Source organism: Epinephelus lanceolatus, chromosome 19 (genome assembly GCF_041903045.1).
Source record: "Epinephelus lanceolatus isolate andai-2023 chromosome 19, ASM4190304v1, whole genome shotgun sequence".
NCBI classification, from domain to species: domain Eukaryota; kingdom Metazoa; phylum Chordata; class Actinopteri; order Perciformes; family Serranidae; genus Epinephelus; species Epinephelus lanceolatus.
This window is the reverse complement of record NC_135752.1, coordinates 14,384,526-14,411,981: the sequence shown is the minus strand read 5'-3', so window position 1 is coordinate 14,411,981 and position 27,456 is coordinate 14,384,526. Positions and strand designations below refer to the sequence as shown.

Below are 27,456 nucleotides of genomic sequence, written 5' to 3'. Positions count from 1 at the left end.
TATTTACTTTTTGGCTCAGAGTTATATAAAAATATTTGTACCACTCTTATATCTGTCCATTAAATCAAAGATTACAGCCAGGAAATGGTTAGCATAGCTCAGCAGCATAAAGACTGGAGACGGGTTAGTAGCTAGCACGCCTCTTTCTAAAGGTAACAAAATCCCAAACTTTGTTTTCACATTTAGTATATTACATAAATTAAACAAACAAGATATAAAGTGTGAATTAGTGAGCTTTAGAAGTTTTTGAAGGTATATTTTGTTTGCTCCGAACAGAGCCAGGCTAGCTGTTAACCCCTGTTTCCAGTCTTTATGCTAACGTATGTTGACATGCAACTGGCGGTAGTCTTATAGTTAAACTCAGCATTGTGAGAAATACACTTATTCACCTTTTTGCTGAGAGTTAGATTAAAATATTAGTACCACTCTCAAATTTGTCAAATAAATCAAAGGTTACAGCCAGGAGATGGTTAGCGTAGCTTAGCATAAAGACTGGAAACAGGTGAGCAGCTAGCATCCCTCTGTATGAAGGTAGCAAAATCCTTAACTTGTCATTTTACACTTAATTTTTTTGTAAAAAATTAAACAGACAAGATATGTGTTAATTGGGGAGCCTTAAATGTGTATTTTGTTACTTTTAGACAGAGCCAGGCTAGCTTTATACACGTTTCCAGTCTTTATGCTAAGCTATGCAAACATGTTACTGTCTTATATTTAAAGCAATAGTTCAACATTTTGGGAAATACATTTATATTTACACTTAAAATATTTGTTCTCTCATATCTGTCCGTTTCATGAAAGGTTACAGCCAGGAGACAGTTTGGTTAGCTTAGCATAAAGACTGGAAACAGGAATAAATAGCTACCCTGGCTCTGTCCGAAACTAAAAAATCTACCCATGTTGGGAGCCACTAATTTAGCCTTTATATCAGTCATTCAGACTCCTCATATAAAATGCTTCATGATGGGTGTAATGGTTTTAAATACACAAGGATATAATTTTGGAAGAGATAATGTATCTCAAGAGATGCTGTGTTTAAGTAAATATAAATAAATAAATAGAGAGCTGTCTAGCAGTATGGCACATTAAGTCACCCACTGTGGGTATATTTAGATAGATGTATATGTCCCAGTTTTCTTCTGTATCCACAGAACACACGCTCACACTAACACACTGTCATTTGTGCATTTTTAAGCACACACCCTTGCACCCTGCCTCATATTCTCACACATCAGTGACAACATTGTTTTCCAGAAGCTGCAGTCCTAAAGGAATGCTTAGTTTGGCGAAGGCAGTTAAACTAACACGTCAAAGTGGCCTGGCACATTTCTGATTTTTAAATGACACAGTAATGCTGTTGTAATGGAGGTCAAGATGTTAACATTAGCTGTCTCTCTGATGTCAAACCTCTCTGTCTCTCTTCTTTCTGTTTTCTCTGCTAGGAAAACAACATGAGTAAACCATCGCTCACTATGGAGGATTTGTTTTCTCATGAAATGTAGCATTTTTGCTCCACCCGTCACTCTGCTTCATTGTGGCTAATGTGAAGAGGACATTATGGACTGACTGTGGGAGTCAGCGAAGTGATGAGTCACATATGAGCGATAGATGATGTAACAGTGTTGCTGACCATGGAGCTAATTGGACAAACAGAAAGGGAGATGTTTTTTCTCATACATTCACTTTGCCAATGACAAAACAAGTTACAGTCTCAGGCAGTGGAGAGGCGATGACCTAATTCAGATGAAGTGACCTCATACTGATAAGTAGCCCGCCTCCTCACTGGGTGATGGAACACAATCACAAATGGACTCTTATCATCGAGGCTGGAGTGTGTGAGGTTACATGATATTTCTGTGTGTGTGAGTAGATGTCTAAATCAGAGGAGTGAGCTTTGATGCTACATGCAGCGATGTTGCGACGTGGACTGCTAGCTTGGGTCTCCCGTGTTGGAGGTGTGCTGGTGCTCCTGTGCTGCTCCCTGTCGCTCCTCTATGTGATGACCTGCAGTCCGCCACACTCTGATGACCCTCCGCTGAGCCATGCTCTCCCCCACGCTGGACCCAACCACCCCAGCCTGGGGGGCACAGGGCCGGGGATTGGAGCAGGAGTAGGTGGGACAGGAGGAGCTCGAATTGGGGCTGCTCAGAGCGGTGGACCCCCAGGTGGTCAATCTTATCAGGTGCTCCTTCAAGAGCGCGAGGAGCAGCATCGCCTCCACATCTCCTCCTTGAAGAAGCAGATAGCTCAGCTCAAGGAGGCTTTGCAGGAGCGTAGCCAGCAGCTGAAAGGAGTGCAGGAGAGCCTGAAGAGAGCTGCTGGGGGACCAGCTGAGGGACAGGAAGCTGGGGCTGGGTCACAGGGAAATGGTCTCGGGGAGGCTCAGGGAGCCAAGAGCCAGCAGGCGGACCTCCAGGAGTTTCTGCGGAGCCAGCTGTCAAAGGCCGAGGTGACTGCAGGCACCAGGCTGCCCAGCGAGTACGCAGTGGTGCCCTTTGAGAGTTTCACCCTGCAGAGGGTGTACCAACTGGAGATGGGGCTGACTCGTCATCCCGAGGAGAAGCCTGTGAGGAAGGACAAGAGAGAGGCACTGGGGGAGGTGCTGGAGATGGCCCTGCACAGCCTCAACACGCCATCATCCCAGCAAGACAGCAGGAGTGCAGTGGAAAACACTCAAACAAGCAAAGTGTACACACCATCTGACTTCATAGAAGGTGAGAATATATCAAATATCAACCCTTTCTCCAGAAAATTATGTTTATATACAACTATGAAATGCAATTCTGCCTGAATTACATTTTCTGTTAACATAATGAGGGGATGTTAAATTATACACCATGCCTCAAAAAAAAAAAAGTCTTAAAACATTGATCAGTTCAATTTTTACTGACAATGTGTTTCATTTTTTGCCACCCAAGTATCTGATCTTGCAATACAATAGTAGCTCACTGCAGCATTATTAAAGTTTTTTATGGTTATGTTTGTTAAGGTTAGAAAGAGAGATCGTGGCCTGGTTTAATGCAGGAAAAATAAATCCTCAATAACTTGAAGCAAGAGACATGATCCACGATCACTCCTAACGTTAAACGAAAACTTCAACCCCTAAAAGACCATTTGTATATCAGTTACTCACCCCATATTATGTTGAATTTGTGAAGGAAACTTTGTTTTTCTCACATGCCTCCATGGCAAATAAAGAATCCAAAAACTAAGAAAATTCTTGATGAATTGGAGTAAAAGGGAACCACGGTTCACAGCAGCAAAACTACACAAAACATCTGTTTATAAACTCTCACACAACTCGTGCAGTATAATCCAAGTCTCATTTATCCAGTTGTATGCTCAGTATTTCTCAAACAGGTGCATTTTCACTAAAACCTTAGATTTAAAAAACTTCAGTATAAACAGTGCCATGCTTGCCCAGGCATGCTACTCATAAGTGTTTTGAATAGTAAGGTTAAATCGAAAATGCATATGTTTGGGAAGTACTGAGCATACGACTGAATAAATGAGACTTGGATTATACTGCACGAGTTGTGTGAGAGTTTGTAAATGGATGTATTGATTTAAACATGGACCCCCTTTACCCCAATTCATCAAGAATTTTCTCAGTTTTTGGATTTTTCGTTCACCAAGGAGGTATGGGAGAAAAACAAAGTTTTCTTCACAAATTCAAAGTAACACGGAGTGAGTAACTGATACACAAATGATCATTTGGTGGGTGACGTATTCCTTAAATACAGAAGAAAGTCCACAGTAACTTGAAGCATGAGGCATGTGTTTATTAACATTTAAGTGAAACCACGATTTCTCCATAATCTTAACCATCACAAGATGCCTCAGCCATTCAGAGTACATTTTGTAAAATAAGGATGTGTGTGTTTATGGCAGCCTCACTCTGTGTCTGCCTTGTAGACAATAACGTAATATTTGTCACCACAACATAACTGGGAAAACAAATTAGTACCATATAAACGTAATTTCCTGCAGACAAGGTTGCACTTTTTTTTTCTACATCCAAACACTACACTGTGCTTTCTTCTTTCAGCCCCGAGTCACTTTGATCTCTCTTTTTTTTTTGTGTGAATCCCTGGAAGGTCAGAAATATGTGTGTGTGTTTGTGTACAAGTACAGCCAGGATATCCTCCTAATTTGTTCTGCTCAGCTCTGATCACAACCACAGGAAATGAACTCAGATGCTGCTCATTCACAGTGGAGCATCTCTTCAAACGCTGTATTTTAGTGTGTGTGTATGTGTGTTCTGTGAAGGTCACCACGTTCAGTGTGTGAGTAGGTGGAGGTTTTTAAAGTGAGCAATAGGGGCACCTGGCTGGTAAGAAATGAGCCATAGGTCACTGGCGTATATATGGAGCTCGTGTGTGGCCCTTCTTAATCTAAGTGCGTGTTTATGCAACAGTGATTTTAATAGATGTGCATACATTTGTGCGTATCTGTGTGTAAACAGCCTCCACAATTCCTCAGCGAGACAGCAGGAGAGTGCAGCTAGCTTTTAATGAAATAGCGACTCCCTTCTGCTTATATTTTTTTGCACTTAATGCCCTTTAATGGACTCGGACATCGATTTTGAGCAAATCTTGAACAAGCAGCAATTTATCCAAGCTGCCAGCCAGACAAGTGAAAGGCAGTCTGGATGGCCAGACTGACAAAAGCATCTTCAGGGAGCTTTCAGGGCTGCATTGGCAAGCTAGTGAGCTGAAACTGCACACAAATAGAAGAGGTATGCAAAATGAACTTGCCCAGCTACTGAGCTCTGTCCTTAAAAAGGGACAGAACAGTACATTTAGACAGAGGGGCAGAGACAGGAAGTGGAAGCATTTAGTCTAAATTGTTCAGCCTATTTACTAAATGAAAGCTTATCGTGTCCTCATAGGAAGCTGGCCAACTTAACAGGAAGGCCTTAATTCAAGCCGCTATCAGACTATAAATGGTTCCTCACAGACATCTTTCTGTTCTCCATCGTCTTTTTCTGACTTGTTCTTCACTTTCTTATTTATTTCTATCTCTCTGCTCTTTTTTTTTTATCATCCAAGCTCTCTCTGATGTCTATTTCCAGTGCTGTGTTTTCTTCCTCTTTCTCCCTCTCTCTTCCCTCTGGTCTTACTTCTTACTTTCTGTACGCCATTTCCCATTTTCTTTCCACCCCCACAGACCTCAGTAGGTCCATTTGCAAGTAATAATCCTTGTAATAGCAGAGTAATTGAAAAACAACTTCTCTCTGGAGGAACAAGCTGACGTAAGTCCTACAACAAGAAAATTGGTCTGGATGACCAGAATAGCCTCTCTCTGTCAGTGCATGTGTGTGTGTGTTACATGTGTATTATGTACAGTAATGGCTGTTTGCCCAGCAGCAGCAGAGTGCATGGACAGTGTCTCCTGTGGCCTCATATGCCCTCTTTCTGTCCCCAAATATACACACAGTATTAGTCTGTCACAAGCTGATGCTAAAAATGATGTTCCCCAAAAAAAAGTTGTTTATTTTGCAGAATTTTTTAAGATTAGATGTTTAAAATACTAACAGGGAAAAACATGATCTGTGGCTTTTAGAAACACAGAAATCCTCAGGGGATTTAAACAAAAGCTGCACCCTGGAGAAAACAAGAAAAACAAAATCACTGCGACAAAGAAACACACAGAGAAGCTACATGTACAGAAACTAAAATCTGACATTAACCCTCACTGTGGACAACAAATATACACTCAGATTGTTTATGCACTGGCTTACATGTACACTTTATCCTGCATTTATGCTCTATTCATACATGTTTGTGAGGTAATGTGTTAATATGTAACTTAATACATCATATTATTTTCCCAAAGGCACTAAAAGTTCAGTTTATAGTAGCTGTTTATTCACAACTGCAAGATTTAAAGGAGTAGTTCAGCATTTTGTGAAATACACTTTCTTTCCAGGAGTGAGATGAGAAGATTGACACCATCCATCTAACTTTTGGCAAGAAAGCCAATAAGCAAATTCTTCTAAACATGCGTATATACTGAATATATCTTAGAAATAAGGGTTTTAAAAGGATTTCTCCTGAAGGGCGGAGGTTCTACCCCAGACCATTTGCCTCTGACAAACCCTTTTTTTAAAGAGAGAGGTTTTTTCAAGGGTTCTTTTTGAGACGACGAGTTCCCTAAAGGGTCCTTTTCATGCAAAGAACCCTTTTATGACAGAAGAGTTTTTCAAGGATAATTGAAAGCACATGTGTTAAAAGATCCTCACCCTCAAATGTTTATCCATGTTTTAAATGGTAATTTAAAATGTAGGTGTATTCCCTTAGTCAATTCATTTTACTTGTGTTCTGCCTCAGTTGATATCTTTACCATCATTTAATAATAATATTGCCTACCTGTATTGAACAGACATTATGTTAAGTCAGCATTCTGGTAGAGTTGAGATCCACTGCACCACTGATACCGTAAAGGCTGTAGTGGTAGTAATTTCAAAAAATTTCTGTCCCCTAAAACGTGATTGTGAACCATGAGTGTTGTGTGTTGCACTGAACCACATCAACCCTGGCCCTTTAAAAGCCTCATGAGGCTCAAGGTTGCTGGATGTGGTTTCCTTGGCCCCAGGCTAACCTGTTGATTACTGGAATAAAAAAAGGTACTCAGAGCTCTAGATGTAACCCTTGGACTATAAAAGAGTATATGGCATAACCTCCTCAGTGGGTTCTAGATGAAACCCTTGCAATATAGAAGGGTTATTGGTGGAACCCCCTTTATTGGTTATTATTGGCACCCTTAGAAAGTGGAGCAGCCCCAGATAGAACCCTCAGACTCCTTTTCCACCAACATGGAACTGCTTCCTTTCCGGTTCCTGTGCTTGAACTGTTCATAGCATTTCGACCAAAAGTAATGATTCAGAACCAGAAAAGCTGGTTTTCAGCCGAAACCAAAAATAGCAGGTTTTTCTTGACCTGAAGAGTCTTCTGTGATGACATCAGTTGGCGTGTCATGTTCTACAGGTGGGAAAGAGATGATGGAGAAGGCAACAAAGGAGAAGCTAAGTGAGAAATTGTCTCATTAATGGTTGGTCGATGCTTGTTGTTTGGGTAAAATCAAATACCTGTAATAAGTGAACAGAAGTTTGCAGTTAAATAATGTAATATGAACTTTTTCTACTACTGTTTTCTTCCATTGTGCATCTTGCAGCTCCTTCCATTAATTACACATCCTACATTACAATGGTTCCACCCATTCGCGTTCCAGTTCGCACTGGACCAGCTATTGCGATCGAGACAAAATTTTTGTGACTACATATTAAAATGAAGACCAGAACACTTAGACACTCTCACTGCAGACAGAACCAGCTTTCTCTGGAGCTGTGCCCACTCTTCAAGCTCCTTTTTGCTCATTCTAACACAACCCTTCCCTCCAGCTCTGGTAGGTGATGTACGGCCCTTCGTTACTGGTGGAGGCTGCACAGTCATCATCCCCTACTGGAGGCAATGTCCGCCAGTAAAGATAGTTTGTAAAACGTCATATTGGTGCAGATTAATCGGCCAAAACGATAAATCGGTCAACTTGTAATTCTAGGTTGCAACCCTTTATGTTAGGGTCTAGGTAAAACCCTCTGAACTCCAGTTGGAACCTTTATAAAAGGTTCTACCACAAACTTAAAAGTGTTCTCCTATGAGGACAAGCCAAAGAACCCTGTGGTTCTAGTTAGCACCTTTATTACTTAAAGTGTGTTGTACATGAATACAGCCACTGATAGTCGCAGTAAAAACATGCACAGTCACAGGCACTGCATCTAAGTTTGCTTGGTCATGAGTTCATGTCTCTGTGTCTCACCCATCAGGTATCACCCGTACGGAGAAGGACAAAGGTACGCTGTACGAGCTGACCTTAAGAGGGGAGTCAAGTAATGAATTCAGACGCCTGGTCCTCTTTCGTCCCTTTGGACCGCTGATGAAGGTGAAAAATGAGAGGGTGGACACGGCCAGCGTCCCCATCAACATCATCGTCCCACTGTCCAAACGCACAGACAAGTTCAAACACTTCATGCACAACTTCAGGTGAGACTCAGTAATTAAACCTTTTCTCAATTTTCGAATTCTTTATCCTGTTTCCACACACAATGTGACATAAACAGAGGCACCACAATGAATTATTCAAGACGGTGTGTTGTGTCACACGTAACTAATTCAGGAAAATGTGATACTGTGTTATTCAAACCCAGTTTCAATTCCAATTTTACATTTTAATTGGGGATCAGGCAGACAGTGACAAGAAGCAGGCGAGATTAGAGGAAAGAAAATTAACATCAGAGGCTATTTTTTCCTCTCTTTTTTTTTTAAGGAACATGTAATTAATATTTTTGAAACTGCACGTGTAGCGTTATCAGTTAATTTATTTTGGTGCTGGTAGGCATCATCAGAATGTAAATAAATCTAAGAGGTTTAAATGATTCACACAAGAGCATGAATAAAGATGGCCTCACAGATGCCAGCCCAGTTTTTATCAGTTACCACATGACCACAGGAAATGTAATTTCATACATATAAAATTTTAATGCACAGAGCTAATAAGCATCTCAAATACACCACATTATAACACAAATAGATCCAGGCTAGTATGTGTACGTGATAAAACCACGCAGGATTATTGATAAAGAAAAAAAGCAAAGCGGGCTTGTCTGAGCTCCGCAGTCCGTCACCATCAGTTGAGGAAACATCCTCCTTAATGTCTGTGATTTATTGGGCAGCTGCTGCTGCTTATCACAGCTCTTTTTACATGGTAAATCCTGCTTAGTAGCAGTGTTGCGGCCCATTAAAATGCCCCCCTGGGCAGACCAGCAGCAGTTGATATACAGCATGGCAAGAAGTGTACTTACTTGAAAGACTCGGCGAGTCGCTGAGCAAACACTTTACCCTCATCCATATTAAAGGTGCACCAGGAGAAATTGTGCGTGTGTGTGTACAGGAGGTGATAACAGTGAGTAACTGTGCATTTATCAAATATTCTTTATTCACAGTTAGACTGGAAAATAACAGCATTTATGATGCGCTGTGATATATTTCCCAAGTGCAGAATATAGAGATAAAATGGGAATTCGCACAAACAAGCTGCAAACATTTGCAGATGGGCACTCGCGTTTATAAAGAAAATACTGCTCTCACTGCATAATGAAATAATTCTGGGTTTTTTCTACTTTGTGGTCCCAGCGACAAAATGAAGAATGCCTCATCAGATCCCAGAAAAAAAAAACATTTACTTCTAATAATGCCAGCATTTAGAGAAAGCCTTTAATACAACAGAATCCACAATGACAGTAAAATCATTTTATTTATGACTACTCAGTATCCTCTGCGTGTAATTAGTCATCTTTAAGCATTTTGTGTTTGTCTAGTGGTGTTTTGTGAGACATTTCTCCCCATAAGCTTCTGGGGAAAACTCTGACAACTGTGTGTGTGTGTGTGTGTGTGTGTGTGTGTGTGTGTGTGTGTGCATGTGTGTGTGTGTGTGTGTGCGGTGGGAGACGAGGTGAATTATCTTCAGCATGTGTGTGATATATTTGACATTTCTCCATCAAAGTGCCTGCAGGCATCTACCACCTGGTCTCTCTTTTACTCACGTACAATCTCCCCCCTGTGTTTGAACGTGGTGTCAGAATGAGGAGAGTGAGTTTTATAGCTGAGAATGAAGATTATCTTCATTAGCAATTAAATTGTCTGTAAATTTTTTTTTTTGATTAATTAATTAATCCTTTAGTCTTTAAATGTCAGGAAATGGTGAAATAAGAGCGTTGTTTTGTCCAGCTAACCCAAAGAGATCAAATTTGCAGAGAAGAGCAGTAAATCATCACATTTGAGATCTGAAACCAGCAAATGCTTGTTATTTTCTCTTGATGAATGATTTAAATGATCTTTTATCTGAGTTGTTGTCAGACTAATCATTTCACACTTGAGAAATAAAATCTCTAAACCAAGGCCTTCTTTTGAAAACCTCTCATGTAATCTTCCTTCCTGCTCCGCTTGAGTACGCTTTCATCCATAATGTCCCTTCCTGTGTGTCTTTGTGCGTATGTACAGGGAAGTCTGTGTGCGTCAGGACGGCCGGGTCCATCTGACAGTGGTGTATTTTGGGAAAGAGCAGATGAGCGAAGTCCGCAGCACTCTGGAGAACACATCCAGGTGGGTTGGAAGCACAGCCAAGATCAGATCTTTGAATTAGAGGCCAAACACAGAATACGGAAGGCAATTTATGTAATGAAATGAACAATGCTGCAGTCATGCTCCCGCTCTCAGAAGCAGACGCTGTAAAAACATTTTTTCCCACTCATACATCAGAAACCTCTTCACATTTTCTAATCTGTCGGTCTCTTTCATGACACACACAAAACACACACACACACACACACACACACACACACACACCTCCTGGCTCGGCGTCCTGCCACAGCCAGTCATCTGTCTGATGAATAATGGAGCAGCGCGCCACCCACGCTGAGGAGCTGAGAGCCACCAGCCAACACAGATAAATTACAACATGCCTGTGATCATCCCTGACTCATGTTAAACCTCTCACACGGACCCCTCGACACCCACACCTCTGGAGATGATCGCTGCTGGCTGTTTAGAAGTCAGATCCACTGTGGATTGAGCCTCAGATTCCCCGAGGGGGTTGCTATGGTGATGCTTGTCGATTTTCCAGGCCTGAAGGTTTTTGTGCGGCCTTGATACAGTCGGACTATCTCTAGTATCACACAGCGTCTCTCTTTGTCCCTCAGTGTCTCTGCCTGCTGCTGTCGCTGTGGGGGGGGGCTGTAAAGGAAAAAAAATGCAGTGTCAAATATTGTTGAAGTGAAAAAGAAGGCAAACTCAGAAAAGAAGCACATAGAAACATACAACAAACCGTATTGATTTTAGTGTGGAAGAAATCTTAAAAGAGTGATTGAGAAGGTTTGTGAGAGAAGCACACTGAATGAGAAACAGTTGGAGCAGGAGAAGGTGGATGTACAGTCACTGTTGGATAAAGTACACTGTCCTGGCTGCAGTTCTGCCTTAAACCCTTTTAGGCTTTTTGTATTCTTCTCACAGCCGAACAATGCATTCATCAGTTATGCAGCGGCTTATCTGGGTGAGAATCGGTGGCTGTAATCAACTCTGTACTCCTTCTTTTCTTTTATCTGGCTTTCAGACTGTGGTTGAAATGATCATCACTGGAAGACCATTATCCAGGCAGACACACACATATACAGTATGGGCACTGATACAATCACAGACTGCATATAGGCTCACAGAGGAAGATGCATGCGCGCAAGTGCAATTGGGCTGCAACTGAAGATTATTTTCTTTACTGCGTTATGTAAAAAAAATAAATATAGGTCCAGTATGTAAGATTTAGGTGAATGTAGTGGCGTCTATTGGTGAGGACTGCAGATTGCAACCAGCTGAAACTCCTCCAGGTTAAGACTGTCCATTGTTCAGGAGGTTTTTACCGCCGCGTTATCCACAGAGCTCTCTTTCTCCAAAACACAAAACAAAACAAACGCAGTGATTTTAAAGTGGTAAAAACACTGAATAAAGCACTTTCACATTCAAAAATCAGTGTTTTTCTGACACTATTCGTTGCAGAGGGGCTGCTGACTACTGCAGCTGACTTGAAAATGTGAATGGCTCTATCTAGAGCAAGGAAAAAGTTGGAAAATGTCTCGTGGGCAGACGTGTGAGGAGGTACAGGCACTTACCCCAAGCCTGCCTAAATTTGATGTTGCTCCATTGTTTTTGTGGTGACCAAGCTGGCTGAAGGGGATGGATTTCCGTTTTCGGTCCTGGCCAATCGATGAGTCGGGTTTTCTTCTTCCTGGTCAGTGGTAGTTTCGGGCAATATCGCCCCCAAACGAGCAGGCGATTTGGTCCGTTTTAAAAAATGCAGTGTGAAAGTGAACCAAACCAAATGAAGGTGTGAAATTTTTTGGCATTCCCCGCCCAATCGAACCGAGTCCCTTGGACTATCCTGGTGTGAATGCGCGGTGTCAGAAGTGATCAGACAGCACATCAAACAAACTAGGTTTTTTTTTTCAGCATAACCTTGCTCTTAGCTTTAAGCTAATGCTAATGTCACACAATGGTCATAGAACATGCTGATATTTAGCAAGTATAATGTTTACCATGTTCACCATTTTAGTTTAGAGTGTTAGCATGCCAACACTAAATAGCACTAAACACAAAGTACAGCTGAGGCTGATGGGAATCTCATTAGTTGTATAATGTCATAAATCAAAGTACTGGACACACTAAAATTTTGACCTGATGATAGCATGAGAAGAAAGGTAAGGGGATCATCAAATTTCCTTAAAGGAATATGAATTTCCATGCCAAATTTCATGTCAGTGCATCTGAAAGTTGTTAAGAAATTACACTTAAAACTCAAAATGTGAACCTCATGGTGGCTGTAGAGGAAAAGTCAGGGGCTCACCAACGTGATTAGGATTCACAACCAAACGCAAACCATTCTTTGCATTTGCAAAGTTGTATTGAACCAGTTTTTGGTGATTTTACTTGATAAATTAATAAGTTATCACAGTTGACTGTTATCGACCAACTAATCTGTCACACTAATTTACTCAGCATAAATGCACACATGCATGCAAATGTTAACAAATCCTTCTTACATTCTAAACCTTAAATAATCTTAATATCAAATTCAACCCTAAAAACCAAGACCGAACCATGAAAGAAGAGTTGAGGATCGGCCTAAACATCCTCACTTTGAAGGTCTACACACACACACACACACACACACACACACACACACAAACAAGTCAATATCTGTTCCCAGCAGTGATGGCATCATTAGTGGCTGATCTGATTCTACACTGCCCTTCCTACAAATTAAATTCACCTCTAGAAACTGGTTTGATTTGCGTCTGCCCCCAAACAACCTCTAGCTATTTGTCCTTTTTTTTTTTTTTCTTTATCACATGCAGTCACACTTCCTGCTTTTTAGTAGCACAGCGTCCCTGCGGAAATGCTTTCAAAAGAGCATTTATACGACTATCACCAGCCAATGTCAACTACCTGAGGGAAAATTCTAACAAGTCTAACAAGATCTAAACTGTCCCGGATGGCAGCCAGCTTTGTAACCTCTATCAACCCCTCTTCCAGGATAAAATGAGGGTTAAAAAAATGTGTGGGTTTTTATTTGCAGGTGCTAATTATTTGGGTGTATATATCAAAGGCCAAACCAGTTCTACAGGCACAAAAGCCAAAACAGCTAAAGCAGAATATGGGAGATAGAAAAGCAATGCTCCAGAAAATCAGAGCTTCACTCTTCAAGCATTCTGCTAGACATGGGGGATATCGTTTAAAATAGATAGGATCAGCTGCTCAACTTTCAAGTATATCGCTTACACATCCATACTTCAAAGCCTGAACTCAGGCTCAAACCATTGGGGGGAATGTCAGTTTCTGAGCCTTACATGCTCAAGAATAATGATTGAGAAGAACGTGAGATAAAGGGGGAAAGAGATACCGGAGAGGGAGAGAAATTGTGTGTAACGGAGGGAGAAGAATAAGTGATCTGTTTTAAAGAGATACCGGTCGATAGGTATGAATAAGTACTGTGTTTCAGAGGCAGAGTAGAGACGATGGCTGAGGGGAAAAACAGTGTGAAGGGAAGTTGGAGGAGAGGTGTTAAGATAAGATTGGAGAGCAAGTTGGAAAAAAAAGACAGATTTTCTGAGAATGGAAGAAGAGCATCAACAAGGATATCAAAGGAAGTGGTGCGTTAAGATGAAAGAGAAGGATCAGAATTTTGGGCAGACAAAGAAACGAAGGATGAGATCATTCTGTTACTCCTTCAGCTACAGCCTTTACCTCAACTTGTGACAGCCTCTCACGAAAACCTTTCATGTTATTGTGGCATTTCATTAAGTTCACAGACAGGTCGACAACTGTCTGAAGAGCCTCTGACAGCTGAGGAAGTGAGAGGATAATGTCAGGCAGAAGGTGATTGAGAGATTATGAGTGGATGAAATGATAAACAAATCACAGAGGATTTTTGAAAGCTGTCCAATATTCATTTTAAAGAGACTCTTTACAGATCGCCAGTACCCATTCTGCAAATTACTCTCCGTTGATAACTCGTGTAGCTGTCTTGCCTGAGGGCAGAGCCTGAGAGTGATCACAACAAGTCTACATTTTTTATAGCTTGCACTTACCCCTCCATTACATGCACAGACTGCTGATTCCCCAGTTCACTGTAAAGCACAAGCTTTTTTTTCTTCTTCTTCTGCACGAGAGCCCGGAGAGGAAACACCAGCCTCCCTGCTCTGTAAACAGCAGACAGGTGACAGACAAACAGGGAAAATTTATTTTTTATAATGTATTGCATGCATTAAAAAAATCCCAGGTAGGAAAGAGCTACCAACAGAAAACATCAAAGAACATCGGAAAGCACAGAGAGGTGTTGACGATGTGAAAGCAGTTTACTGTCTTTAGTTGAAATGTATTTATGGGGCAACAAGACTTGACTGAAGGCGGCACACTGCATTTGCATAAAACTAAACATTTGTAACTACTATGCAATATTTTAAAAATCTGACAACTAAAAAGAAATGCAGTTTTGTTTGAGGAAGTTAAGTCTTGAGCTAAATGCTAACGCTGCATGCTAGCACACTCAGTGGCAATGCTGACATGCCGTTGTCAAACAGTTGCAGTATTTACTATTACAGATGGAGTCAACGAGACGTCACAAGATCACTACCATCTTTGTTTGGGGGAAAAGGGGTATCTAATCTGTGGTCTGTACAATGCAAAATCTTGAGTCAGCTTCAGTTTTTCATCCTTTCTGGTTAAATTCACAACCTTGGGTTACATTTTGACTGAAAAATATTGAGGCTAACATGGCGTTTGAGCACGTTGAAGCCCTTTCTGGTGATCTAAGTCAAGATATGACAGAAAAGTTGCCCTGATCGGCTTTGAATTATGTCTTGAGTTGTCCTACATGATACCACTACCTGCATGCTAGCGTAAAAATGATTAATTAGTACGAGTATAAGCAAAGGACTTTAACTGGGCAAGCCTGGGCCTTTAACAACCACCAGAATCCAAGACCAAACACACATCCTAGAGGTATCACTAATATAACATTACTATATGACATATTTGTATGATGAGCAGCACAGCTTCAAACAACACTTGAGGTATCTTTCCCCCATACCAAAGATGCATAGCAACACCCAAGATGACTACAAGAATGTTCCCTATCTTAATGTAGTAGGCTATATTAGCATGCTAACATTTGCTAACTAGCACAAAACTCAAATTACAGCTAGGCCTGATGGAAAAGTTCTAAGTTTTTCAAGTATGTGGTCATAAAGTTAAGTTTTGGACACATTTTGACTAGAATATGGTGCTAGATGAAAAGTTAAAGATCCACAAAGTGAGTACAGTTCATCCTGAGAAAAGCATGGATGTATGCACCAATCACCGTTGTTGATACATTTTACTCAAAACCACAGGCTAACCTCATGGTGGTGCTAGGGGCAAAATCATCCCCAAAGTCATTGTGATTTGCCCTCTTGGGAACATGAAGATTTGCTCAAAATTGTGTGCCAACAACTTAAAAAGTTGTTGAGATATCTCTGCCTGGACCAAAGTGGTGGACTGACATTGCCATCTCCAGAGCAATACCACTGACATGTCTAAAAAGCAAGAATTCTTCACTGGTGTCTTAGAAATGTGTTTCATTTCTTTTTGTTGCGTATTGTTTCTTTCCTTTAGTTTCATTTAGTGTAGTTTAGTCGATATGGACATCACAGTAGCATTAGAATTGTATATTCATGCACAGGAACCACTGTGTTTAGTGTTTGTAGTGAAACAAAAAAGTAAAAAGAAGCCTATATGTATTAATTGCATTAGGTGTATTAGTGTTTGTGTCAGCCTATCAAGGGACTACAGATGGAAATTAGCTCGGAGCTAAATCTACCACAAAGCAACTCTTCTCCTTATGTGAGATTACTGTTGTTGGATATTGTCCCTGACAAATACTGTAATAAACCTAACTAATATGGCCACATATAGAGGCTTACAGCCAAGACTTTTCAAATTCAATAAGCACCATGTCTGCAGTCAGTCCTCAAGCTATAACCACTCACAAGCAAATACATGCAATAGTTACACAGAGGCTCGGATTCAGAGAAAAGAAAATCTGGTCTCCTCCTCCTGTCCTGAGCCGAACTAACAGGATCAGGACTGCTGCTGAGAAACAACATGACAGCTCTTAACAGGCTTCTCACTCTGACACAATTTCAACAATTTAGCCCCTTCTAGGTACCAGCCACCACGCCCACAGTAAACAAATTGACTATTTTAGGCCAGAATAAGGGTGCTGATGCCTGTGGGGGGAAGAGGGAAGAAAAAGAGCAAATGTGAAAAGGAGTTTAGAAAACAAAGATGTTGCAGCATTTTAGTGGACTTTTTTTACTTGATACACAACAGTCGCGCCTTTGTTCATAGTTTTGGGCTTTCATTTTAGAGACTCAGAAAGTGGACACACAAAAGTCTGGGAATTATTTAAACAGTTAGCTTGTGAACACATATACACACACACTATGCTTATTGATAGATCTACTTTGGCTCTCTGTGAAAAGACATTTGGCTCTCTGACACTTTGTCCTACATAATACCTAGATAATATCAGCTAGCCCAAGTCTATCCAGATGTAACAAAATCCACCCACAATTTGCATTACTAAATATGTTGTTTAATTAATTCATTAAAAAAACGAAGTCCAAAAGCAACTGTAGTTGGCTGGCAGACTTGTTTTACCCTTGCATAGAGTTAAGCTAACTGTTTCTCTGCACTTCTTGTCTGTAATCATCAGCAGCAGCATAAATTAGCATATCTCACAGCCCCATGTCCTCCGTGTCTTTATATTTGGTGAGGAATATTGGCTTTCAACACAGATTTACATCAGTTTAGTTCCCCTCCGATGTGAAATCAATTAGGCTAAAGGCTAACGTTACAGTGAAATTCAAAGTGACACAAACATGCAAATGTTTTCAGTGAGTTGTGCCAAAATGTAAAACAAGGCTCCAAGAGGACCATAAATCTGTTTTAAAGAAATAGTTTGACATTTAGGGAGCTACACTTATTCGCTTCCTTGCTGGATCGATACCACTGTCATGTCTGTAAATGAAGCTTCAGCCAGCAGCTGCTTAGCTTAGCTTAGCTTAGCATAGCACAGGTTAGCTTAGTTTTGCATGAGGACTGAAAGCAGGGGAAAACAGCTAGCCTGGCAATGTGCAAAGGTAATAAAATCTGCATACCAGCACAGCTAAAGCTCACTATTTAATATGTTATATCCTTTTGAATGCAGAGATCAGCACAGAACCCCCAGTGAAACAAAAAAATAGTTGTTGTACAACAAACAAGATATAATGTATTGATGTGTGAGCTTTAGAGGCACTGGTTAGCAGCTTTTTAGCCACGCTAGTGATGTTTGTACAAAAAACAACCAATTTCTACATGAACCAAAAATGTACAAAATCACTTTGGTGGTGCTAGAGGATGGATTTTTTATCTTTGGATAGAGCCAGCCTAGCTGTCTTCATGGATGGATTACTGAGCAAGTCTACCAGACACAAGCCCAGGGGCCCAAAGTGTCAAGGCCCCCCTTCGGCCCTCACCAACAAAATGTCACTCAAATAACACCAACTGACAAGGAAGAGGCTTAGAATGACCACAAAGAGATACAAAACGACCACGATAAGACTGAAAATACTTCACATAGAATTACAAAAGAGACATAAAACCACAAAAGATGCATCAGGACTACAAGGACATGCAAAGCAACAAAAAAGGGCTAAAATTACCACACAGTCTGTGTGCCTTGCTCCTGTGTTGGAGGGTTGGTTGGGCCTTTTGCATATCTGTGCCCAGGGACCTGTTGTCTCACAATACGCCCATAGCTGTAGCTTTGTTTTTAGCACAGAAGTGAGCATCAATCTTCCCATTTAACTCCTAAAGAAAAAGGAATACCAGCACTCCCCAAACTGTCAAACTATTCCTGGAAAACAAAGGACATAATATTGCTGAAACAAAACAACATAAAATCTATATTTCGTTACTTTTGTTTTGTGTAAGGAAACAAGCAATATATTTCAGTCACTGAGACGCTCCACTTGAAAGTTTTCTCTTCATCTTTGACAAATGAGCTTCCCGCCCTGTTGAAGTTGAGACTGAATCAACATGTGAATGTAGCTGCTATTGCATCAACGTTGTTTGAGACAAACAGAGCTATTGTACTCCATCTCTACCATCTGTGAACAGTCGAGTGCCAGCGGGTGGGTCAGCCTCTCCTGGGAGTCTGTGTAGACTGTGAAACAGATCAACTCTGTTTGGTTTCATAAACTGTAGACAGACGTGGAGAATAGGCTGCAGACGTATTAACTGACAGCACATAAACACATATAGACAGGTCCATTCCTTGTCATTGCTCCTGATATTTTACTTAAAGTTGTCATTCTCACAAACAAATAGGACACTCAAAAGTGGCGTCAGGTTTATGTCTCTCTGCTCTGACCAGGATTAAAAGGTTTTTATTATGCCTTATTTATGGGAGAGCCTGAAAGGACAGGAGCGAGACAAAGGCATACACATGAATAAATATGCTGATACACACTATTCACCCAGACATCCACACTCACACACACACAGCACTCAGATGGAAATGTGGGAATGATGATTCAAGCTGCTTCTGGCAAAAACAAACAGACCATGTTTTCTTTGGTCATTCCAGTTTCCTCTGACAAAGCTGTGTATGTCTACCTGCGTTCTCTCACGTGTTATGTCACCCAACATCACATGAATGACGAAGGAGGTTGGATTCTGTTTGTTCTGCTTCGAACAGAGATGTGTGAACCAGTTTTTCCTCACTATCTTCTATATCTGAAGTTGATACAAAGTGTGCGTCTGAGTATGTGCACGCATGAGTAAAGGATTAGTCACTAGCAGTGTGAATTGTTATGGTTAAAGGAAAAAAGGCACAGCTGTGCACATCCGGATCCAGCTGTTTCTCTTTACTCTCACCACATCCTTAGAAAACTTCAGGCTGATGATGGAGGTAGCTTTGTTGTCTCGTGCAATTAATTTTTGGCTCCAGTTAAAGCTTGTTTGTATCAGCATTTAGGAGGAAAAAGCAGGAGTTGAAACATGTCGCAGGAGTAAAATGAAGTCAGTCAACAAAGAGCTGAGCCGATGTGAACTTTGTGAGGTCATTAATATTGGGGTTGAATATACTAAAGGCAGAAAACAAAGGAATACCAGAGCCAAATTAATCCACCAGGGAAGCCAGGGGCAAAATTGTACTGTAGGCCCCTGTTAGCCCTCCAGTTGCTCACAATCTGTTGCCATTAAGTACTCATTAGATCTAGTGCATATGGCAGCTTCATCATATTTTGTCCCTGAGTCCAAGAAACCAACCCAGTACTCATATTCTGTAAAACTATCCAGTCCCATGGGTGCCGTGCTGTGTTGGCTTGTGTTCATTTGATTAAACACAAATTTACTAAGGAGTAGGCACCATCTGAGCCAGAGTATCAGCTGAAATAATAAAGGTAGTTTGGCACAAGGCAGAGCCTTAATGTTCTGAAACAGAAATGCAGGCGCCAACTTAAAGGAGCTGTATGCGACATTCAGAGCATGTCTATGATGCAGGGTCTGATTGAGATTGTCTGTACATGGCTCTCAACATGAAAGTGGCTTGAGTCGGCCACTAGCAGCTAACAGTGCTAACTCATTTAACACAACTAACAACAGCAACAGTGCTAACAATGTTACCTTGGAAACTGAAGGGTGTGCAGTACATGCACACAATGATGCTAAGTAACCACGGTATGAGGGCAGTGCAGAGCGGCAGCGATGAGCTAATCAGCAAGATACAATCACAGAGATTCAGATGCACGAACACACACGAGCGGCCGGACCGGCTAACACCACACTGGACAGAGAAGCTCGGATTATAACACACGGAGCGGGAGCATGAATTCATTCTCTACACAGATGCCATTACTCCACTGTATCTTTAAATAGAAAATAGTTGTTTGCTGCTATATTAATGTTTACTTGATTCGGTTTACATTATAATGTACTTCAGTGGTGCATATTTCCAAACAAACTAATCAACAAATGAATTATTTTACTGGCTGCAGATTGGACACAACAAGATTTCACAGCTGGGGCACTCAATGGGCTTGGAGACTGGAGAGATTGCATGTTGTGTATTTGCATTCAAATATAAGTTTCTTAAATATTTCAACCAAGGGATATATCATCAATCCATGTCTTACTTTTGCTCTCTCTGTTTCTCTTATTCATCTCCTGTTTTCAGTGATTTCATTTCAATTATTCTCTCTAGCTCAATAAAACAATAAAAAAGGGAAACACAGCACAATAAAAAGGAAAATAAAATCAATTAAAACTGAATTAAATAATTAAATGTAAAAAACACTGCAGTAATAAATTGACCCAAATTCATTGCAGGAAATGAAAGTGCAATCAATGGAACGCACAGGAAAACATCAGGCTTTTTAATTTAAATTTGATATACAAGCAAACTAATTAATTAATGCAATGATTACATAAAAAGGACAGGCAATGAAGTTACTGAAAACACATAAATCAAATGAGAAATGAGAATCAGGAACAGAAATGGGAAAAACCGTCTTATAGTATGTAAAAATATCTTTATTATCCTCCACATCCTCCAGTTTTATATTTTCTTTACAGTTCTGACACATTTACAGTTTCAGCAGGGAGAGTTCGGACAAGCTCATTTTATTTTGAATAAACTTGGCAAAAATGTATTTTCATGTATTGATATTTTCATTGAGAGGGCCCTCTACACAAAAATTGACTTGTGGTTCTTTGTCCGACCTCCCTCTTTTTCTCTCTGCAGGGAAGTTAATTTTAAGAACTACACTCTGCTGCAGCTGGATGAGGAGTTTTCTCGGGGACGGGGTCTAGACATCGGGGCCCGAGCCTGGAAGGGAGGCAACGTGCTGCTTTTCTTCTGTGACGTGGACATCTACTTCACCGCTGACTTCCTCAACACCTGCCGACTCAACACGCAGCCTGGTAAGACATGTTTTTAACCTTTTGACATGATTAATATCAAAGATCTCTGCTTTGTATTTATGACGAGTCAGAACTTAAAATCAACATATCTCCAAATGCATCCTAGTGCATGTGTCTGGAGATATCTAGAATAATGATATTGACTAGTCAGTATGCATTTGAAGATATATTATTATATATTATAGATAAAATTTAGTCAAAGAAAACTTTTTCCCTTTGTAGGATGTCCAAAGGCGTAGAGATATATATAACTGTGATAAGAAATAACTCAAATTCAAGTTATCCTCATTGTAGTTTTAAAGGTCCAGTGTGTAGGACTTTGGGAGGGTTACTGGCAGAAATGAAATCTATTAAATATGTTTTCCTTGGTGTATAATCACCTGAAAATAAGAATAATCGTGTAATCATTGCCTTAGAATGAGCTGTTTATATCTACAAAGGGAGCAGGTCCTCATCCACAGAGTCAGCCATGTTGCACCGCCATGTTTCTACAGTAGCTCAGGGCAGACAAATCAAACACTGGCTCTAAATAGGGCCATTCGCATTTTGACGTTGGCCACCGTAGTTAGCACACCCCTCTGTTTTAACATTAAACTGTTTTATTCAGTGTTTTTACTGGTGGAAATGTAGAGTAGGGGACCTCTGCAGATAACTCAGCTCCTGGTTAAAACCTCCTTAAAGTCTTGATGAGAAAAAAGGTGAGTGCACAGTAGCAGGTGCTGAGCTAGTGGCCCATCTGCGACAAGCTGAAGAACATTGAAGAAACACTGATTTTTAAGGTGAAGCTACTTTATTGAGTGTTTTTGCCTGTTTAAATCACCTGACCCTGGTGGTTTGTTTTGGAGAGGAGTAGACCTCTGCAGATAATAATAATGATCTCCCGGTAAAAACTTCCTGAACGATGAACACTAAAGGAGTCCCAACCTGGAATTCATGCTTGGCACATAAGAGAAGTTTTGGCTGGTTGCACTCTGCGATCCTCACTGCTAGATGCCACTATATCCTACACACTGCTCCTTTAGCTCCTGCTTGTTGTAGATATCTCTAATTAGATTGTCTGTACAACTCAGTGATTCATTCTTAGTAATCAGAATGTAATTAGAGATACAACGTAATTACAGATATCTTGAATTAAACTTTTACAGCTATCTTAAAAGGTTTATGTCTGGTCGAAATCTCTTTGGATGAATCCTGAGTAGTTGTTCTTACAAGCCAGAATGCAGTGGCAGATATCTTGATTATAATTCCAAGTGGTCAGATTGTTATGACTAGTCTCTGACGTCCCAGTGTAATTAGAGATGATCAAATGAAACCTGTTAAATGTTTTAATTGCTTGCCCTACAAACACACACATTCCCATCAAATTACTGCCTGGTTGTCTGACATTGTCTCGCTGTCTCGCTCCCTTTCAGGCAAAAAGGTATTCTACCCGGTGTTGTTCAGCCAGTACAACCCCACTCTGATCTACGGAAGTCCTGAACACATCCCACCTGTGGAGCAACAGCTGGTAACACACACCAATCAAATCTACCCTCTTGCTCTCTTTTTCTTTTATTCTGTCTTTTTCAAACACTCTGTAAGCCACTTGTGGAAAAATCATATTCAGTGCTGTGCTACATTGCTGTCAGGTTTAGAAACATTTCACCTCTCCATCTGCTACAAATCCACAGAAGCACGCTCCCGTTGATGTGCCTCCCGTGTGTGTGGAGCTGATATGTTTCTGTTTGTAAGCTCTCTGAGACATGCAGTTCTTTTCTCTGCAGGTGATCAAGAAAGACACGGGGTTCTGGAGAGATTTCGGTTTCGGCATGACCTGCCAATACAGGTCCGACTTCATCAACATAGGTAAATATTTACACTGCAGTTACACCCATCAAAACATCTTAGCAATGCAGGAATTCATAAACAGTTGCTCTTGGGGGTTGATTATCTGTGCAGAGGCGTTACATAACACTGGGTAAAAATGGGCTTCCTGGATGGCTAGATGCTATGTTAATGGTGCTGCAGCCTAATGGATATGAAAAACGCCAGAACACAAATGGTTCAATATTACATTACTTTTCTTAACTGGGAGGAGATTTGATTATATTACTCTGCATGAAACAGCTCTGAGCAGCAGCAGAAGCATATATTAGCATATCTCACAGCCCCCATGTCCTCTCCATCTGTGTATTAGTTGAGGAATATTGGCTCTCAAGACAGATTTACATCAATTTAGTTTCCCTCCAAAGTGACATCACTTAAAGGCTACAGCGAAATTCAAAGTGGTTTATTGTTTGGGGCCTAGACACACACACACAAGCATGCAAATGCTCTCACTTACCACGCTGAAATGTGAAACAAGCTCCAAGAAGGACAGGAATCTGATATAAAGGTGGAGTTTACTTTCTTGCTGAGTTACTTGCAAGAACTTACATGTGTAAATATGTATATGTGTGTATGTAGTATATGTAGAGCTGCAACAATTAATCAATTATTTGATCAGTGTTAGCTAGTGTGTAGGATTTAATGGAATAAACTGGCAGAAATGGTGTGTAATATTCATAACTATGTTTTCATTAATTTATACTGAAACTAGGAATTGTTGTTTTTCCGTTACCTTACAATGAGCCGTTTATATCTATATACAGAACAGGTCCTCTTCCTCAAAGTACGCAATGTTGTTTTTACAGTAGAACCAAACACTGGCTTTGATAGGGCCATTCAGGTTTTCAGGTCGACCACTGTGGGTCTCCTGCACGCTTGGCATATGGACGAAGTTTCAGTCGGTTGCAGTGTGCAACCTCGCCACTAGGTGTTACTAAATCCTACACACTAGACCTGTAACCACTAACTAATAATTTCAGTTTATGTAATATTTTAAGGAAAAAAAAATTATTCCAGCTTCATAAATTTTAATATTATCTGGTTTCTGTTGTCCTCTGTGATAGTAAACTGAATTTCTGTAGGTTGCAGACAAAACAAGACATTTGAGGGTGTCATCTTGGACTTTGGGAAACAACTTTTTTCTGACATTTTATAATCCAAACAACTGATCAATTCTACGAGAAGACAATTGACAGATTAATCGACAATGAAAATAATCATCAGTTGCCCCTGTAATGTAATATTACTTTAACTTTCAATTCATATGATCACATGACATTGGTACAGTAAATATGTAGGCTAGCTGTTACCCTATGTTTCCAGTCGTCATGCTAAGCTAAGCTAACCAGCTTCTGGTTGCAGCCTCATATTTAATGTGTCCTCATACAATGGTTTGTATGATTTCTTGCGAATGAACCACAAAGGATGTTAGTCCGTAGCATGAAGTTTCGTAATTAACATAAAGTTGCAGCGGTTAGGTTTAGGCAAGGGGAAAGTCCTGTGTTTTTGTGACCCGTCCACCACCCCAACCTGCCTCCTGACTGGACCATTCAGGACAGCTTCCATCTTTATTCCTGTCAGCACATTGGTCTTGTGATCGCAGACTTCCAAAATGCATGGGTTATGCACAAGTTCCAGGCTCATCATTATGTGGGATATGTACGAATTTTGGTGCATTACTTTTCAGAGGAAAATGTATGGGCAATGCATGAGAACAGCCTGCATATTTACCTTACACACATATCAATATTCTAACTCTTGACAAGAAAGGGAACAGGTATGTTTCCTCAAAAGGTCAAACTAATTAGGAAGTGTCGTTCCTGTTCTTCAAAAATGATGATGCAATATGTTATTTAGGCCACGAGCGCATAAACAAATGAACAATTCATCTGTTGGTTTCAAATTCCTGTCTTATCTCTGTTTAGCCCTGGAGCAGGAGTGTGAAAAGGGAGACAGAGACAGACAGAATAATCAAAATAAAACTGCAGAGAGACACCAAGTGTGAGCAGAAGCAGACACGAGTAGTTCAGGTGTCTAAAGATGCAGGTTTAAACATGCCTGGTCGAGGACTGTTTGGCAGCATCAGTCCAGAATGTCCTCTCCGCCCCCTCATGAAACAACAAACCAGAGTGCAGAGAAGACTGATTATGATCACATACTGTAAACCCTAATCAGGATTCATAATTAGCGGCAGTGAACGCAGCACCGAACACATAAATTACACTGTAGAAATGTTTGCATATCAAAAGGTTCATCATTTTATATAACAACACATCCTTTGATGGTCTAATAAAGTTTTATATTACTGTGGATTCTCTGCCTGGTCTCTCTTCTCCAGGAGGTTTCGACATCGACATCAAAGGCTGGGGCGGAGAAGATGTCCACCTGTATAGGAAGTACCTGCATAGCAACCTTCTAGTGGTACGAGCACCGTCACGAGGCTTGTTCCACCTGTGGCACGAGAAACACTGCGCTGACGAGCTCCCTCCAGACCAATACCGCATGTGCATGCAGTCTAAGGCCATGAACGAGGCCTCGCACGGCCAGCTGGGGATGCTGTTCTTCAGGCATGAGATCGAAGCTCACCTCCGCAAACAGAAACAACAGCAAAACTCAAACCCCAAGAAAACATGAAGACTTACAGTTGGATTATCGTCACTGCAAAGACTGCAATCAGATACAACAGTGTAGATGATAAACTACTTCAGATTTTAAAGGAATAGTTCAACATTTTTTTGGAGACTTTGTTGACTTTGTTGCTGAGAGTTTGACCCCAAACCACTTTTATCCCTAAGAGTGGTATCAATCTGATCAGCAATAGGCGTACTTCCCAAAAAGGCGAACTATTCGTTTAATGAAAAATGTGAAGACGTTTTACTTTTCAAGGACTCGCAGCACTTCATTGCCCTGAAACGCAAGATCAAGATGAATTAAAACTGACTTGAGTAATTCATCGACACAAGTGGAGCAGACTTTAGTTGGACATTAATCAACATCTCTCCGGTCTGAAACATCCATCTGTAAATTTAGCGTCCATTTGTATTTAACTCTGTGACTGCAGAAAGGCAACTCGGACAGAAAACAGCACTTACGTTTGAGCTACAAAGTGTCTCTGAACCGTGTGCCTTCTGTGACTTAAACCTGAACACTGTCTTTTTGGGATGGCCGGGGAAAATTGGACATACATGTGTTTATGTGTAGGGAAACAGAGCCACCTAGTGGACTGAAAGTGAGCAACATGTTGGTGCATACACAATGAAGGATTCGTTTAAAGCCTGAAATGGCCTTTTAAAAATGTTTTTAAATAAATTATTCATTCCTTTAATTTATGTTTGTTATTATTTCGTAAATGCCAGCATGTATGAGGTTATACCCGGGACAGTATTATGTGTGGGTCATTCATCTCTGTAATGAATGGAGGTGAGTCAAAGAAAAACACGCTATGAATGACAGTATCTAATGTCAGTGAAAAGCCTTCTTTGTGTATTTGTGTATTTATGCCCAAAATATGTCAGTTTATTTTTGAATGTTTAAAATAATAAAAGACAATGTAGAGGGGGTTCGTCACAAAATTTGACACATAATAGATGAATAAAGGAAAGGATTATTGATTGACAATAATACTGTTCACTGTCCTGACTCTGACGATGACTTAACAAGTCAGAATGAGACTTACTGACCTAATATTTTACATTACATGTATTGCTGAGCAGTCGCAGAAACTGGAGATGCTGTAGGTGTAGAGATATAACTGCCTCAATGGTCACTTTATATTAGTTTTAATATAATCTCCCATAAATACTGCTCCTGCACTTCAATCAAAACGAGCTGTACTTTTGGTGGACGACCAAAGATGTGAAGAGAGGCACTTTTTTGAATCATGTTTTTATTGTTTGCCATCAAAACATTCCTTGTAAAAATAAAAAAAAACAGTGAATGACTTTGAAATGTAAATTTCAAGTTATTTTTTCACTTCATGTAAATGAGTTGAATAAAACATATTTGTGCATTGAGTCTGAGTTTGTTTTTACTGGGATGTGTTTGCTTGTGCCATCTGCTGCTAATTATCAAGTCTTACCCAGCTATGAGGTGGAATATGAAACAAAGATATGAGAGAATATTAAGATGATTACTTTCATTCTTGGCAAGCATCATAGTACATGTTGTAATACATGAATATTATTAAATTACCTTCATTTTACGTTCGGGGACAAGCTGAGGAGAAGAATATGGAAACCTAAGTGTTCAGTATTGAATCAAAAAAATATAACATTATTGAATAAATAATCATATAAAGAAATATCTCATTATTCTTATTATTTTAAATGTTACGTTATTTTGCTGATTCACATTTTAAAATAGTTTATCGAGGGGCTTATTTAATTTTTAAAGTTTTTACTTTACAATTGTAGTTTTCTAATATCATATCTCCTCATGTCACATTTTTCCTGATGGCTGTTTTATTTCGTGACACTTTTAA

General features: G+C 40.3%; 1 protein-coding gene across 1 annotated transcript; it reads left to right on the top strand.

Annotated features, from left to right (window-relative positions):
- Nucleotides 1–1,720: 1,720 nt before the first annotated feature.
- csgalnact1a (chondroitin sulfate N-acetylgalactosaminyltransferase 1a) lies at nucleotides 1,721–26,989 on the top strand. Its single transcript, XM_033646074.2, has 7 exons — nucleotides 1,721–2,714; nucleotides 7,826–8,042; nucleotides 10,059–10,160; nucleotides 20,932–21,110; nucleotides 22,523–22,617; nucleotides 22,874–22,955; nucleotides 25,315–26,989. Exons 1-7 carry the CDS (start codon nucleotides 1,898–1,900, stop codon nucleotides 25,608–25,610), a joined length of 1,788 nt encoding a protein of 595 aa, XP_033501965.2. The 5' UTR covers nucleotides 1,721–1,897; the 3' UTR covers nucleotides 25,611–26,989.
- Nucleotides 26,990–27,456: the final 467 nt, after the last annotated feature.